Source organism: Phoenix dactylifera, chromosome 5, assembly GCF_009389715.1.
Source record: "Phoenix dactylifera cultivar Barhee BC4 chromosome 5, palm_55x_up_171113_PBpolish2nd_filt_p, whole genome shotgun sequence".
NCBI lineage: Eukaryota > Viridiplantae > Streptophyta > Magnoliopsida > Arecales > Arecaceae > Phoenix > Phoenix dactylifera.
Window position 1 is genome coordinate 17479280 of NC_052396.1, and position 18371 is coordinate 17497650.

At 37.7% G+C, this 18371-nt stretch overlaps 1 protein-coding gene across 1 annotated transcript; it reads right to left on the reverse strand.

The window, feature by feature from the left end:
- Positions 1–2157: 2157 nt before the first annotated feature.
- On the reverse strand, positions 2158–18291 carry LOC103712989 (protein root UVB sensitive 1, chloroplastic). The gene is made up of 7 exons (XM_008799723.3): positions 16684–18291; positions 12854–13129; positions 11683–11739; positions 8351–8549; positions 7324–7436; positions 3458–3634; positions 2158–3361 (listed from the first exon to the last, which is right to left on the reverse strand). Exons 1-7 carry the CDS (start codon positions 17533–17535, stop codon positions 3086–3088), a joined length of 1950 nt encoding a protein of 649 aa, XP_008797945.2. The 5' UTR covers positions 17536–18291; the 3' UTR covers positions 2158–3085.
- Between the last annotated feature and the right edge of the window lie 80 nt (positions 18292–18371).

The window sequence follows — 18371 nt, forward strand, 5'->3', positions numbered from 1 at the left end:
TAGTCTGATCGAAGATCCATCGGTCCCCAGCCACCATAAATTTGGCCTCATGATCTCTGGTAACAAATCCAACACCACTCCATTTTTCCTCACTGACGCTGTCGTCGAAGTTCACCTTGAAAAAACTAGAAGGTGGAGGCTCCCAGAAGATGAGCATAGTTCTGGACGCTACAAGAGCGGAATGAGAGCCCCAGTCTTAGCTAGCCCAAGGGACTAGGAGTCTTATTAGAAAAAAGTAAGAGAGAAAAAAGAGGAGGGGGGGGGGGGGGATTGATTTTATATGGGCTAAATTGATTTATAAAAAATATAATTTTAATGGCTACGAGTCTTATTAGATACAAAGGGGCACGTCGATGTTGTAGAGATCAATTTATGCCATAGAAAAATGGATGAACCCTGGATTTTGTTGATAGCTGGGTAACAAATGCAGCATTAGTTTTTTAAAAGATCTATGGCCAAGCAATAAAAAAATAAAGAAAAAGATAAGATATGCTGAGAAAAAAATACGAATCTACGAATATTAAGTTTCTACGGTGATGACCAAATAATTTCTAATTTGATTACTTTTGATGGTAATTGGAATACAAATTTAGTGGGTTTTTGATCAACCTTTGCCTCCACATTAATGTCCGAATCGGCTTGTTTGGCACAAGGCTAGGGATATTAAGTTGAGAACTAAAGATATATACTAAAATATATTCAGCCGCATTGGGTTGTGGAGGAGCGAATTGATCTCAGTAGGGTGTGGAAGTTAATAGTAGCCCCTAGAGTAAAATAATTTTGGTGGAAAGAAGGGTGGGTCGCTTGCCTTCTTCACTCAAGTTGATTGCTAGAGAATCAGGATGTTCTTGCCAAACTACTCCGGAAGATATCAACCAAACTACCAAAATTTACTTCGATACAATCAATCATGAATCTTTGTTGAGATCAGTTGGTCAGTGCCTTTGCCAAGTCTCTTCTCTGTTACACAGCTTGGGCAATTTGGAGTGCATGGAATGAGTATGTGTTTTTGAGTAAACAAGTCATATCTATCAGGACATATCACCTCATCGAATTCAATGGAAACAACCATCAACCCGCAGTCTTGGTTTCTTAGGTATCCCCTCCTCTAAATGGATTGGTGAAAATGAGACGCCTCTTGGAATGATGATTCTGCTAGTTTGGGCTTTGTAATTTGGGATCATGAAGGTAATGTTATACATGCTGATGGATTCAGATTAGTTTGGTTAGAGGTGACTCAACGGTTGTTATCAAGTGGATTTTGGTACTTCATATAAACACATCAGTGCACTCCGACTCTACGCATTTTAATCCTTCGCTTGCTGATATTAAGCAATCTTTGTCATTACTAAATTTCTTCATGGCTACTCATGCTTTCAGACAGGCAAATCAGCCCGCTGATGGGTTAGCATGTCTCGGTATTCCTTTTGAATTCACCTCGGTTGCTGCATTGCCTCAAAGAATAAGAGCTATGTTTTGGGCTGTAAGGCTGGAGTTCAATATTTTCTTCACTAGTTTTTATGTTGTTATTTGCATTACCTTGGTTGCATCATTTTTTCCATATATATATATATATATATATATATATTTTTTTTTTATCAAAAGCCATTTTGCTTTTTCTTTTTTTACTTTTTTTTTCTTCTCCATCTTTTTCATTAAAACTCTGCTCTATTTTTTCTCGTCTATACTTCATCTGCGGGGGGCATGAGAGGCATGTATCAAGCATGCTACATTATAGCATCTCTACCTAAATGAATGCAAGATGCCAATGTGACTCATAACATTTTCAGATTGTGTGTCGCCAAATTGCCTCAAGTGACCTGACTTTTAGAGTCCTGAATCTCCTGATACCACATGTTTCCACATTCTTGAATTCTTTGTTCGCGATACCAAAATTGTGTGTTCTTCAAATGGGTGGTTCATGGTCAGTCAATACAGAACATGAATCTTTTTCAAAATCTACTACTAGCCTTCAGATCCTTTCTATGCAGATAGATGAGATGATACCTATCCTTATGATTCGGCAAGCTCAATGGGTTGCTATTCTGAAAATAAGTAGTTCTATGCAACAAACTGTTACCTATGCACCCATTATACTACACACATTGGAGCACGCCAACCTGGGAAGTCTGGAATTTTCATGACGTTTTACAGCCATTAGCCATCAACATTTCCTTACAATAAGAACAGTGTTTGCACAACTTACAGCCACGACAATCTGGTGAGCTCTCATTTTATATATGAACAAGCACACTAACAAAAGATTGGCTCTCTTACCTGAAACGTGTTTCTTTTAATCCTGTCCTCCACAAGGACCGTGGGCAGACTCACAAAAAAGTAGATCTCACTTCCACTAGACCTATCTTTTTCTGTTGGGGAGGGACGAAAGCGGACACTGACCTCAGCTCTCAAAATCTTCAAAATCTCCGAAATCCAGCTTTGCTCTGCTGCGAATGTGAAGACTTGGTTCAGGCTTGGTAGCCACTTTCTATGGGCTTCACGGTTAATCTGTAAAATACTAACTTTGATGTACGGCATCCACTGACAATCGGAGGCACACCAGCTAACTCCGCCCTCCCCCTTTTCCAGGAATAACAAAAGAAAGCAATGAAGCAGAAGAAGAAAGAAAAGGAGCAAAAGAAAAACATATTGAAAGACCACAGCAGGCATTCACAATCAAATCAATATTTTGCAGGGAAGTTGCAAGGCTATCATTTTCCAACGCTCTTGGTACTCCTTTGAAAGCCTTAAAAACCTCAAACTAACCAAAGAATCCCTAGTAAAAAACAGAGAATAGATGCTTGCTACCAATCTGAACTATTACGCATTCTATCCAGTAACTGTGCTGTTAAAGAGTAATTGGCGGCTCATGAGTTATTGATCCAGGAGATGTCAAGGACCTTCGCTTCAATATCCTGCAGTTCAAACTGGAACTCTTGTATCAGCACTTCCTCCGTGGGAGGGAGTACAAAACTGTTTATGTTGCTCTCGTTCCCCAAATCCCATGCATGCACACTTTTAAGCAGGCATCTCGAACAGATGGTTTTTCCCCTGGCATAGCAGACTCCACAAGACATAAAGCTGTCTACTCACATACAGCATAGCCTAGATGTATCCTGTGAGGTAATGGCCGTGCTATCAGCCCATCAGTCACCCAGCCACTTTGTAGCCCATCATGTTTGACATGGCTAAATTCCCTCTGCACATAGTCTAAAGATATTTGCAGCCTCCCCCCAGGTTTGCACTCATCAGCAACGCTACCCAGTTCAATGCCTACATTTCTCTCCAGCCAGTATAGATAGCTGACATGGAACAGAGACTTGAGCATATCTCCCAGAGAAGATCCTTCTTTAAGCACCACCTGCAAAGACAAAAGGCCAGCTTAATTAATCTCAGCTGATTGGATTGGAAAACAGCAAACATGCAAATAAATAACCCCTTCGCACATTGCACTTACAGAGAATCTTCCACCATTCACCGTAAGCAGGTAACCTTCATTTTTGAACAGATCAAAAAGTGCAAATGCATCCTCTTTGCGGTTGATGACTTCACTGAGTTTAGACCCCAGCTGCAGCCGGCGACAAATCTCAGCTGCTGCAACTTTGGCATCCGCAGACAGTACCTGAGACTGTTCCTGCATGAAACCAAGCAAACAGGAACTAGATGTTAAAATTAAGAGGTCTGTGCAGATTAGATGTATAGAGCACATACACATGTACACGCCCAGAAACAGAGACATCTGCATGTATGTACATACTAACATATGTGTGTGTACATATGTATCAGTATATATAGAATAATTAGAGGCTTGAAAGATGCTGTTGATTTACAAAGATTTGACCTTGGATAAGAGCTATTGATCAAGTCAGAGCCATAATGCTGATACAAAATAGATGGGAGAATGCCAGTAGATTTTTATGCTAATTTTGCAAGCAACAAATCTTCAAGGTTAACTAAAGAAAAAAACATGGCTCTTCATAAGATCCTCCATTCTCTCTTGGTTATAAGTCCTTTGCAGGATATCAATTGGATTGTGTTAGTGGATTACCTACAGACCTGATTACCAAATTAGGTGGTACTGCTTGCACCACATTTCAGAAAGGAACTACAATATTAAATCCAAGCCAGATTAACACATAATAGGCTAAGCATAACACCCCAACTTTGTAGCATCTTATATATAACTAATAGTGTAAGTAAGCTACACATTATAGTTTGTAGCATTGTGTGTGCATATGATTCATTTTGAAGTGAAGTTAATTCTGTTGGGTTATTCTAGAAACATATAGGAGACATTAGGATCAAATTTCAATTACTACTAGAGTCCTAAGTATGATTTAAGAAAAGCTCAAGGACTAGGCTGCAAATATTCAACAGGGTGCTGCCACTTCATGTTTTCTCTAACGTCGTGCTTTCCCTAGTAAGCTGCTGCCACATGCTTGCTATACCGACCTCATGCTTGGCAACACACATATTTTCTCTAACCAGCTGCCACCTCATGCTTACTCACCATCTCATACTTGCTGCCTCTGATACTTGGTACACCTCATGTTCAGCCATCACATGCATATTGCCACCTCATGCTTGGTATATACCCATGACTATTAAAATAGCCACTTCATGCTTACCAATCAGCTATCCAGCTGATCCCTAGCTGGAAGGCCAACTACTATCTTATGGTCGTTGGACACCTCACTCTACAAGGTCACTATATATAGATGGTTGCTGCACCCCTACCATTCTTGCATCTAGTGAAGGGAAAAAAGAAGTGGACAATAATATCTAGCTAGAACAAAGAGAGAACAGTGTAATGTGAGGCTTTGGAACATAAATCTGTAGAGTAAGTGTCCTTCCATAGTTAGCATATTATTATGTAAGTGATTGTTTTCATGGTTTATTGATTTTGAAATAGTTTGTTCACATCTTTCCCTATGACATTATAAAAGATTGTCTTATTAGAATCAGGATTTCATTGTATTAATTACAGTAAATGCATGATTACATGGAACCTAAATACTATCCATCTTTAGGTGAAAGCAAAGTGATCATAGAGTTTCAAGATTTTGTCAACTCTTCTTATTAATACATCTACAAGAAGTTGAGATTGAAAACTTTATGTTAGTGTTTGTAGTAATTTTGTGAAATGTGAGCCTACTAGTATCATGTAAGCTATCTTAGAAGAAATTGTAGTTCATTGTATGAAATTGCTTTTGATTGTACTACATAGCATATCACCCACAATATTTGCAACCATTATGTTGTTCAAAAGTGGAGGTCTCATGAATTGAAATGAGCCCTCTGGTTAGGAAATCAGTAAACACTCAATTACCAGGTATGATAGTTGGTCTCTAGTTAACCCTAGCCAATAAGTGTAATAGTTAGCACATCAGTGAACCCTTGACCAGCAATTACAATAGTTAGTCAAAGTGAACTCTTAGCTATTGATCAATGAAACCTTGACTCACAGGTGCAATAGTTAGTTAGTGACCGTCGATATTGAATTGATTATACTGTGGTTTCAAGCATATTCCAACATACCCAAGTGTCCCCAGGTGTATTTCAGTGTTTTGAAATAGATATATTGAAAAGTATATCTATTTTGATAAATGTTATTGGTAGATATTTGATTTTCCATAAAAATGAATCCATATTACTCTTATGGTTTTACTATGCTTAATCATAATTTGTTCAGTCTGTTTGAATACTTGCTAAGTAGTGTAGCTCATCCCTTCAATTGTTAAATTTCAGAATGAGAAACCAACTGGCATTAGGATAGTAGCAAGCCCAAAACACTGTGTGTATATACTGAAGCTGCTATTGCACGAAAAAGACTTATTCATTTTTTGTTTCTTTAGTTGAGGTTTGTAACTACGGAAGTGGTTGTATTAGTAAAGAGAGAGATTTCTACAGTGCACCCATACTAAAAGATATAATGTTTGTCTCTACAATTAACTATTTTTGTATTATAAGATGATGGAATGATATGAACCTTATTTTGACTTCAAGACTATGAGCTCCAAAATTTAAATTTGGATGAGACTTAGCATTGCTTTGATGATCAGATGACCATTTATTTTATGATTACATGATGCTTAAATTGAGAAACATGTCCTTCCACATCAATTAAACTAAATGCAGGCCATTGATTCACTATAATTGTTGTCACACTCAGGACTTGATAGAACCAAGTTCTAGGTTGAGACAATGGATCATACCCAAGTAGCTAGAGTATTGTTCAACACCCACTACAGAATCTCGCATCTGGACCTGCTTCTTGATGCTTTTGCACACTTTACTATCAAGCACCTAGTAAATATTATCATACTTTTTGACAGATCTGCTTGATAAAGTTTGTCTTGGATATCCACTTTATCATTTTTGAACCTAGGTTCCATTTTATTGTTCAAAGTATAACCAACAAATAAATAGATTCATTCATTCTTTCTTTCTTTCCCTTTTTTCACATGAGACAATCCTATGTGCTTTAATTTCCTACACTTTTTTCTTGGTGATAGTCACTTCCCCGTATCTGCTTCTATGCCAACTTTCACTTCAGGCTATAAAGGATTTGACCAAAGTCTAACATGCCAAACACCATGTTTCAAAATCTAAAATGAATCTGACTTGAATCAAATCCTTACTAGTTAGCATCTAGACCTGGACAAGTTTCCAAGTGTCCGTTTATGCCAGACTAGTTTTTGGCACGGCATTTAGAACTGGATGTGGTTTCAAGTGCTACCTTCTGCTGCTGCATGACAAATCAGCACTAGGTAAAAAACATTCCATACCATGTTGACTTCTGCTAGTTGGCACCAGTGGAGATGACTCTGTACTGCTAGTATGAAGCCAAAAAGGCTTTTTTTTTTCTTTTTTTTTCAGGGTCTCAGACCTAATTCCCTAGCTAATGCAGTTAGAAATCATGCTAATCCCCCATTCTAAACCAACCGATTTGCATTCTTGGTCCTTTAGGTAGAACTTTCTTTAAGTTGATGGGTAATCATGCACTGAATATTACTTAGCCAAATAGATGTTGCATGATTATGCATCATCCTAGAATAAACAGATTAAAAAATAGGCAAATATGTATGCAAATTGCTAAATTAATAGCAGCCAATGTGCTAACAGCTATTGCTCATCTTTCCGGATAGAAAAAAGAATTGGTTACAAATATAGGATCTTTTAGATATCCAAGTCTCCTGCAACAGGGTTGGGAAATAGAAAAGACCATTATGCAATGATAATTCATCATACTCTTGCTTTGCAGTATATCTTCCCAAAGCAATTTAGGCTATCCTTGAACAAATAATAATAAAGTCCACTTACACTATGTGTTCTTCTGTTGACAATTGATAAGCCTAGGAAGAGTGGTTCCTCATCATTAACCTCTTTTACACCAGGAACTTGTCCACTCAACAGATATTCACTAAAAACCAAACCTGTTCAAGGTTAAAAAGGAGAACAACAATAAAACACTTGCAATAAATCTAAATGGTAATCAAAAAATGAAATCATCAATAAATTGATTGTAGAATGCATTTCGACAGGCTGATAAGTTTCTTTTTGTCAATGTTCCAAAAATAGGAATCCAAGATTACACATGCACATACAAAGACATATTTTTGAGAAATGAGGATAATAGAGACATAGGAGTTGCACCAATTAAGGCTAAAGAAATAGAGAATAAAAAATTAAGATGGTATAGACAGATAAACAAACATCTAATGGGGCTCCATCAAGATAGGTACTTTTATCTTTGTTGAAGATGTAGGAGGGAAAGACGTAAGATAATATTAATGGAAATTGTGAAAAAGAATATCAAAGAAGGAAACACTAGTGAAGTAGGTGCAATGAATTTTTGAAGAGATTTCGAAACATAATTATATTGTTTAGCTTTATAGCGTCCATAATTGTAATGTAACTATAGTATCAGTGAACTATTTTTTAATTGACTGATAATTGTAGCATAACTTCTGCATATATGTAAGTATACACACGTATGCCTACACATGTGTTTGATATACATACATCAATACATACTAACAACATAAGATTTAGCTATACCAGAGTTATATTATGGTAATAACGAAGCTACACAACCACATAATAATTATACTTTATTGTAGTATAGTTGTATTGTAGTTATATGGACCAAGAAAGAAATTTGACATTTAGAATAGTACATATAGTAGTTCCCTTTATGCTAGAAGGACAAAGAAATAAGTCTACATAGTGCATAAGAGGAAAAAAACAGCTACTAGTAAATAGATATAGAACGTCGCACAATAGTTTTAGCAATTGCAATGGTAAAAAATACATGTATTAGGGTTGACAAAAGGAAAAGTATAATTACTTGCACGATATGGATTAAGAGTCCTTAGTTGAATTGATTGGTATGACTTCAAATTGCAATACATGTGAAATCCTGTTACTGCACCGAAAGAAGCAAGAGCTAATGGTGTGGAAGAGCCGATGTAGTTGGCCAATGCTATACCAAGCATGATGCCTAGAAACTTGCTCACCATTCCTTGAGCTTCACCTTTTGCAATGACCTACACAATCAAACTAGATTACTAATCTACTTATTGAAACATTTTAGAGAGAGAAAGAGAGAGAGAGCTAAGATACATGCCCACATCAAACTAGATTACTAATCTACTTATTGATACATATTAGAGAGAGAGAGAGAGGGAGCAAAGATACAAGCCCACATCAAATCAGTGGAAAGTACATGAGATGAGACCAATTACGAAGAATGTCACATTATTAAACACCATTTACAACATTTTAAAATTTGAATAAATAAATAACACTAAATATAACAAAATTTATGCACTTCAAAGGTTTGTTACTACTTGTCCATCACCAAAAAATTGTTTCTTATGTCAAGATGCTGGTATAATTTGATATATGATTAAAGAGAAACCAAATACCCCAATTTTTTGGTAGATATGTGTTTCAAGATATGTGAGATCTATAGTAGATTGTAATAACTGGTCTAAAATTGAAGAATATTCCCTCTTGATTCCTGTCAAGGTTTTGGTTGAAAATGGCCAATACTTAATTATGAAATACCTTCTATAAAATGCCCTTTCTCTCAAACCTGAGAATAAATCTTTCTCGAGCCTAAAAAAGGAATCACAACCATTCTTTTTCCAACTCAAACATAAAGGACCCATAATCTTTTACCATGACTCCATTAACTAGCATCTACCAGTTTTCAGTTCAGATTCAATGCTACACTTACAGTCAGTTGTGACATCAGAAAAGGCCTTTTTATCATACTCCTGCAATGATAGATTTTGAAGCTAGAGTAATTGTATGGGGTACTCCATGCTGTATGAAACAAAGTTACCAGTGCAATTCATGGGGTCAGTGCGGTACATGGTGGAATTGTCTAATGAAGCACCAGTTGAGACATAAAGCTTTATCTCTTTTTTTTCTAAGTACCAGGGTTAGGCCTTGAGACATTTTTCTACTTGTAATTCTTACATATGTGCTAAAAGACTGATCAAGCAGGCATCTCACATGAATCAACAATCCAATCTAGGTTCACACAAGAAGGTGTGTATCCACTTTCTATCAAGCTGTATGATCACGTGGCATTTTAAATTATAGCACTGGCTGATTTCATTTAGATCAAAATCAAACCATAATAACAATAGCAGAACAGTTTAAGAAACAAAGCCTGGAATTACTAATGAAACATTAGATAATATCATATAACTACTGGCTCTTGGCATATGCTACAGCAAAGAGAACTTTCTCTCCACAAAGTTATAATTATTATTTTTTTAACAAAAATAATCCTGCACAAAGCAGATGTGGGCAGATGATGGTGGTTATAACTATTATAGTGAGAATATAAAGTTACAAAAACCTCATTACAAACTGATTATTTATTATTTTTCAGGTTTTCTATAATATTTTATTTGTAATTCACCTCAAAGTGTGTTACATTACTACTAGGTTTCATCATATAGTACAACAAATAACAGTAAATATTATTTTTTTTTGAGAAATAACCATCATTATTTTAATATTAAAAAAACCCTGGTCCAGCAGATTTGGGCAGACAGTGATTGTTAAGGTTTCTTATTGAGACATTGTTACAAATTTATTAATTTTTATTTTTTTAATTTTCTTATGTTATATTAATTTCTTTTTTATACTTTTATTATATTGCTTTAATCTTTTTTCAAACATGCATTTCAAGTGCCTGTTTTCCAGTAATTGTCACTAACAAAGATTAGTCCATCATGCACTTTAATACTTTAACTTCACTGTTGTTATCCATCTGTATCCACAAGATCAAGACTTGGAGTTGTGAAATAAAACTTTTTGGTCTTTTGACATTTTAAATGTTCTAAATTAGAAATCAAGATGAACTATGTGGATTTATAATTTTGATGGCTGGTCTTGTTGTTCATGGTGACATAATTGGATTCAAATCCTACAATTTTGATTCTAGATTAACTATTCTACACATATATGCATATGTATGTATGTCCATATGCACCTGCATACATGCATGCATACGTATATACACAGGAACATACATATACATACATGTGTTTTTGAGCAAGAGTCTACTGGAAGGTTTTGAGCTCTAACCTTGACAAAGCAAACTATGTAACAGGATATAAAAAGAAAATCCATGCTACCAATCATGATCAACAATATTAAAAATGCTTCAAACCAAAAATCAAATGTTTTGAGGCATTTCTTTCTTATAGATTGAGCAGCCATAAAAATAATAGAATCAACCAACCTACGCTAATCAAACACAGACAAGCCATATAAATTGAATCTACATTGTTAACCATTATGACACATCTTGAAATATAAAACACATGGTCAAATTTCAGAAGACTTGGACATTTTGCATCAACCCATTGCATCTTCCGATAAAAAATGTTACTGTTTTATACTAAAAATTGTTAATATTTTCCTACAGCTTTAGTTAGAAACATGCAACATTGTACCTTAGCAATGTCGTTTTTAATGTTGTAAATCATAATCAACAGTTTCCAACCATGTTACAGCATAATATTGGGACGCTTCAAAGATGGATGCAGTTCCCCACATCAGACCTTGTCATTTTTCCTATCAACTAGATTTCTCCAAATTTGAGGGATATTCAAGGGATTGATCTCCAGTGGCAAAAACTTAAATTTTGACTAACAAGCTAGGTCTACCTACCAATTAGCCTTTTATGTTTCATGGCAAGCGCTCTTTTGCCTGAAGTTTCTTGGTAGCTTTTAAATATCAATTCTAGTGGGTCGACATCAAGTTGACAGTTGACTGTACAAATCATATAAATTCATTTGTAGAGAATTCCTTGGTGTGTAGACAGCCACACTCTGATAGGAAATATTTTGCATGATGCAAACAATGATGAGGTCATGACTGATTGAGTGGATCCTTAATATGAACAGCCCATTATTAACTTTCACTAGGAGGATACGTGCTCAAGTCTTCCTAATAGGCCTCTTCACCCCCCCCCCCCCCCCCCACACCACCACCACACACCCACACATACACACCAGCCCCTTGCCCAACAGCCCATCCAAGTCAACAAATCAAGCTGGCATAAAATGTAATCCAATACTACCATATGGTACATTAATATTGTTAGTATAGGGCATTTATCATAGGAAGATAAACTAAGGAGCGCATGAGTACCTCTGCAAAATTTCTTTGCACAGCAAAACCTGCATAGAAACAGCTTCTGGTAGCAGCCTGTGACAATATAGACAAGTTGCAAATTTTAGCGAGCAGGTTGAACGCCAAAACATACCTATGCATAAATTAGATGACAACTAATAAATTCTAGAAATTGCAAACTTCTTATATGATTTGGAAAGGCCGATTGAGTAGTAAATCTTATGAGTTAGCCTTCTATTTAATCTGTGAGATGAATCAAGTTGATTTAGGAAAGACATGTCCTACCACCTCCTAAGTTCAATGAATCATGGATAGCATACTTTGGTATTAAAGGAGTAACATATTTAGTTGATTTATTGGATTATTTAATATTTCAACTAAAACTGCCAAAATTAGAGTTGAGTAAGGAGACCATTGAATCACGAAGATTGGCAAAATTAAAACTTATTCCATCTGGATTGGTATGAACCCAAAACCAATTTGTATAACAAAAAGTTGAGTATTCATTTGTATTTGTATATACACAAATATGCACACATGTATGACTATATATAGATAAATGTGAATTTGCAATCGACCAACCAAATCCACAACAGTGCCAGCTCCACTCCCATAAGAAAAGCAAGGCATCAGCTTAAAGCAAATGCTTGCAGTCCTACAGATTCATGAGAACTAAAGGATAAAAAAATATATATATAGTGTTAAGAGTTAAGTGCATTGAAGTTTCTTCAAGATCCTATCCTCACAATAGCATCCTGAAAAGAAGTGCATGACTTTGAATGCTAATCTCCATAAAGAATAAAATCAATATCAAGATGATGTCTTAAAAGTCTGTTAACTAGCCAATCACAACTTTGTAGTCATATATATGTCAGTTTCCTACTGTGATTATGGCATTTTACATGTTTTTACGAGGTATCATAGATGGGTATTAGCTCATTAAGATACGAATTATGAAGCCTTGTCACTTTATAGAAGAAACATTTAAAAATAAATGAGCATGCAAACCAGTTCTCACAGATACTCTGTGCCAAACTTGGCTAAAGGGAATAGGACAACACCTACCTCATAGCCTGTGGCAGAACTAATTAGTCTAAAAGAGATCTGTAGACATATAATGTTCAGAAGCTAGATAGCTATGCAAAACATCAAGATTATCTAGACAGATTTTTCTAGATTTGGATAGTACCTGTATCAAAGCTGATGCTGAACGACCAGCCCCAGCTGCTGCACCAATCAAAACAAAGAATTGAGGAAAAGCAGGAGTCAGAATCTCCATTCCATAGGCAGCATTTTCCAAAAGATCTGCAAATAGTCTCCATGCCTTAGGGTTAACGTCAAAATGACGACCAAATTTTGACAATAATATTTTGCTGAGATATCCAATTCCATCCTTAAGCACCCAATTGACAGCAGCTGCTGTTGGAATTGCACCTTTCCCCAATCCAACTGCATAAAGTAAAGCCTGGCAAAGAACAATGAAAATAGTATGCAAGGTTAAACGACTTGAATTGAACCAGAAAAATAACATGAAAAGGAACAGCACCATCCAGAATTTTATCGGTCAAACTAAAAGAGTGCAGAACAGAAAGAAGATGTGCTTATAGCAGAGAGATCTATCAGCACTTATTATTCTCAGGTGCAAATTTGGTTTGGCAAAATGAAAGAGAAAAAGAAACTAGAATTGCTAAGCATGCAGTTTGTGATGATTCTTAATGGAAGGCAGATTTTTGAAAGAAGACATTCAGGACATCTTGAAATTAGCGAAGATGAGGGAGAAGAGAACTTGAGAAATACATCTAACATAATAACTGCATTAGGAGTAAGATGGAAGACTAAAGCTAGAAACCAGTCAATAAAGATCCCACAGACAAGTGATTTTTGAAAAATCACAATTAGGGAGGACAAATGAGAACAACTGCCAAGGCCAGAGAACTATGGTACATGCAACTTTTGAAAAGTATGCAAAAATATAAAATTTCAGGGCCATAGCATAATACAGTTTGAGAAATGGTTGTGAAATTATTACTGATTTAACAAACTACTTTATCCAATCCGAAATGATTGGAGAAGTATCATGGCATTTAGAAACTCAATAAGGAAGGCAATTATGTGACCTCGAGACTTATGCTACATGGTTCCATCTTCAGGGTACAAAGTAAGTGTCAATAAAAAGCTGATAGAACCTTGGGTAGGTATCAGCTTAAAGATTGGAAGGTTTTGACATATATAAAATTCAGTGATATCCTCACAACCTAATGCAGTACTTTTTTTTCCTACTGGACAAGTAAGAGGTAGAATTTCCATGTTTCTCAAGATCAACAACTTGACGAACATGTTTCTGACTATAGTAAACTGCACATGCACATGATATAAACTCTAATAACAAATTTGTTTAAACACTTGAGAAACTTTCAAATTCCCATAATCAAGATGATATTTCTTGATATCTTGGCAATGGGCTTAAATAATATTAGTTACAAGGATGCAAGACCTAATAATAGACTTTTGCTATCTTGACAATATGAAAAATACATAGAGCGGCCACACAAATGAAAAGATTTTGCAAAATATGTGTATACCGATTGTAAGTTCTGTGCATCCAAGTGAAATAACTTATCTGCCTATGATTTTAGATCCAGCAACCTAAATGAGAACTCATTAGCTGAACTTAATAGCATTAGTAAAGTATGGGAGTGGAAATATAAGGTGGAGAAAGAAGTTATGCTGAAACAAACTTACCAGCATTACTGGTAGGTGTTAATTGAAGGGTGACTACAGGGCATTTTTTTGCACTACTTACTCTATTTGCTTGACCCTTATGACCAAGGTGTTTGTAGGTCAAAGATCTCTGTTCAACTCTTTTCTTGGAGAAAAATGTCTAACTCATATAAGCTTTCTTAATACCAAAAATTATGTTGTCATTAATAAATAATCCTAAAATTTAAAATGTAGTCTAGTGAGACATAAGTTTACGTTCAGAAGCCATAAGAAGAAATATGAAGAGCGGGCAACATTTTGGATATCTATAACAATGTATCCCCATACATAAAATATGAAGACGATTTTTTTTTTTTTTGAGAATACAAAGATGAAAATATCTTAACACACCCTCATACAATAATCCCTCCTTTTGTTGTGTGATTGGAAGTTGACATGGCACATGGATTTGTAAGAAAATAAGCAATCCATGCAGTCAATATTTTACATGAAAAAAAAAACAATTTTCAAGTAAAGTTAAATGACCTTAAGACAGTGATGCAAATGTTAACTTGTGCGATGTGGTGCATGTGAGAGGAACAGCAACATCAAGAGTCTAATGATGGAGCGAATGATGGACAAGGAGCAACATCAAGAGTCTAATGATGGAGCGAATGATGGACAAGGAAAAATAAAAGTTGTGACAGTCTTTTAATATTAGGGTGTATTTGAGAACAAAAATGTAAGGGCTGAATTCTGACAGTATTTGATAATGGGATGACAAAAATTAAGGATTTGATGCAAAAAAGTCGCAAGAATGATATATGAGACAATTGTTAAGAAGTATCAAAGATTGATAGTTGTTGGTTATATCTAAAATCAAGGCTTTCTACTAAGATTATCCGAAGAGATGCATTTATAAATTGAAATATAAAAACTTGATTTCTCAAAAGGAATTAGCAAAGAACACAGTGACTACAGGCTGCTCAGCTTACCAGTAGAAGTCTATGAAATCATGCAGGGTGCACTGGCAGCTGGCGCAAAGGCAACAATGAGTATCCTATATGGATTGGAACTAACTATTATTAGATCTAGATGGAGATGCCTAATTACCAGCTTGATAGAAAATGGGGAAAACCCATACCCATACCACAATCAACCCATTTGTTTTCCAACGGATTGTAACCGCCGCAAGCCAATTGGGGCTTTTCACTTGTTAATTGTGTGCTTTATAAAATGAAAATGAGACAGGGCTAGCAAGGAGGGATCTAAGGTTAGGCATCAAAATGAATTGCATCATTGTGTGTGTGTGTGAAAGAGAGATAGAGAGAGAGAGAGAGAGAGGAAATGAGAGTAAAGAAGAAAACTTGGCAAATTCTGAACGTCCATTCCATTCCTTATTTTAAACATTAATTTGCAGCAGCCTTTCCAATACACCAAATTTAGGACTTACCAGCCCATGTTCCACAATACTATTTGTTTTAAGGTTTGATCAACTGATGATGATCCATCAAGTCTGGATGCTAAATGCAAACCCACTCCATCTATAATCAGGTTGGTTCTCTAGCAAACCAAACTTGACCCATTATAATAAATCCTCACCCACACCTTTTTGTTTCTAGAAATTTCGCAAGTCAAGGTCAGAAATCGTCACCCCTATGTAAAAGCTATTAGTTGGAAAAGGCTAAGGAAATTGGATCAATTAGGTTAAATTGGCTCTAGATTTGCCATAAGCATAATAACTTGCTTGAATCTACAAAGAGAAGCCAAACTCAAGGACTTCAAGGACCACACATGTCCTCAAAAAGTATAACACAATGAATCTACATACGCTGGCAAACTATTCAGCCATTTAGTCATTGAGTCTTCATGGTGAGTAGGACATAGGAATGAGCCAGGTCCAGACTCTCAAAATAAACTTGCATGGGTTAAGCAAAAGGAGATGGAAAGTGGATGGGCTCGACAAAGATGATGATAATCTAAAGGTTGTCTGTAATGGCAACCTGAGAGGGAACCATAATCTTCTGCAATTTAAGAGCTTTAGGAGGTTCCCCCCTTTCCCCTTGTTAGACAAGAAAGTTAATCTTGCCACTGTCGCATGCCAAATTGCACACCAGATTATGGTTTGAAAAGTTAAGTCACTTCAAAAATGCATACGTGCTTTTACCTATCATGCAAATTGCAGGAAGGATAAACATTTCAGTGCGGTATTTCATTGCGTGTTTAGATTAAATTTTTCGTCTGCTATCATGAAACAAACCAAAAACGAGGGCTCCTCGTTTCTCTTTTGTTTTGGGAGGGGATCGGAAGGATGAGTACCTGAGTCGAGAGTACGCCGCTGATTTGACTGGCGATGCCCTGGACCCCTCTCCAGAGGGAATACTCGAGGTAATCGCTGCTGACGCTGTCAGGGTATCCCTCCGGGAGCATCAACCTCAGGACGAGATCCCTAAAGTGCCGCCAGCAAGATTCCAGTCCAGGATGGAGGAAGTGGGAGCGGCCATTGCCATCGTCACTGCCTTTGCAATATCTGCTGCTGCCCTTGTCGACCATGAAGGTGTCCCCAGAAGGATCGGGCACGAGCCGCCTCCTCATGCCCCCCCTCACCTCCCAGATGGAGGCACCGATACCATCGCTTCTGGCCAGGGCAGGATAAGGGAGAAGGGAAAGGAGGAAGAGGAGCACCGCAGTAGCAGCCGCCACCCCGTCCCTCTCCTGGTCCCCAAGGAAGAGGAGCGGGGAAGGAGGAGGAGGAGGAGGAGGAGGGGAGCTCCACGAGCCATCGGGGTCAAAGGGGTTCCACCGCCACCACCAACCCCACCCATTTTTGTCGTTGTTGTTGGTGTTCTTGTTATTACTCCCGTCGCCGCTGCTGCCACCGCCATCTTCTTGGAGCGGCGGGGCGGGAGGAGGTGCGAGTGGGCCTGGGGGGAGGACGGAGCATCGGGACACTGGCGACGATGGAGGCAGGGGGAGGCTGCTCGGATTGGGAGGAGGGAGGGAAGGGTGTCGATGGCGAGGGCTAGGAGGAGGAAGTCGGAGGAGGCGGAGATAGGAGAAATCGTTAGCTCGGGAAGGAGGAGGAAGGCGGAGGGGATTGTGAGAGGAAGAGTAGGAGGAGGACGGCAGCAGAAGCGGCCTCTGCCCCCACATGCACACGCAGGAGGACATCGCAACCGCACCACTGCCGCCGCCGCCACAACCGCGCTTCCTCTCTCTCTCTCTCTCTCCTTCCCTCTTCTTATGTAGGTCGTGTTTTTTAGGTTTTTTTTTTTTTTATCAGTCTCGGGACAGGATTGATCCGGTTGTTTGTCTCATTCGCGCGAGGGTGGCATCTATGTGCATCCGCGTGGTTACCACCAGAGTGCGTTTTCGGCTCCAAGGAGGAGAGCAATGGACTGGAGCCAGAGAGAGTCTTCCACATGGTGTTGCTCCCTGATGCGCACCTTGCTTTTCCAATCCACCCAACACTAGTCTGTCAATGAAGTTTAAGACGCGAAGAGAACCATACAACTTCAACAAGAAGATAACACCACTTAATTAGGTTCACTGAGTTTGGTGAGTGTGGTGAACTCACACAGGTAAACCATGAAACAAATCCCAATCAAACAGAGCGGGTTGGACCCATAGCACCCCGGTAATGCACAGGACAGATCAGCTGAAGGGCAAAATGCGGCCAATTTAGCATGGCATCAGCAAAGCCAATGCGAATAGGTCTGGGAACTTGTGAAGAAATTTAGCACTGCTAAAGCCTTTAGCAACATCTGATCCAGCCATCTTTACAGATTAAATGGTTCTTCCAAGTTTCATTAATCATCTGACGGCCATGATGCCAAATTCATGTATGATACAACTTTTGGCAATGGAGCATCCATCGATGACCAGTAGGCTGGTTGGTAAGGCAGATTGCCAAATCAAGCCCTCCGAGACCACCCTGGAGAAGAGAGGGTCCAGATCGATGGAGGTCCGGTAGCTAAATAATGAACCACAAGGGCACAAATAAACGA

Bases quoted from the DNA above. Each gene is read 5' to 3' on its own strand.
- LOC103712989 (XM_008799723.3), bottom strand. From the start codon at position 17,535: ATGTCCTCCTGCGTGTGCATGTGGGGGCAGAGGCCGCTTCTGCTGCCG. The intron at 13,130-16,683 runs GTACTCATCCTT...GTTCTTTGCCAG, and splicing joins GCGGCGTACTCTCGACTCAG to GCTTTACTTTATGCAGTTGG. The intron at 3,635-7,323 runs GTAAGTGGACTT...GGTTTCATGCAG, and splicing joins TCAACAGAAGAACACATAGT to GAACAGTCTCAGGTACTGTC.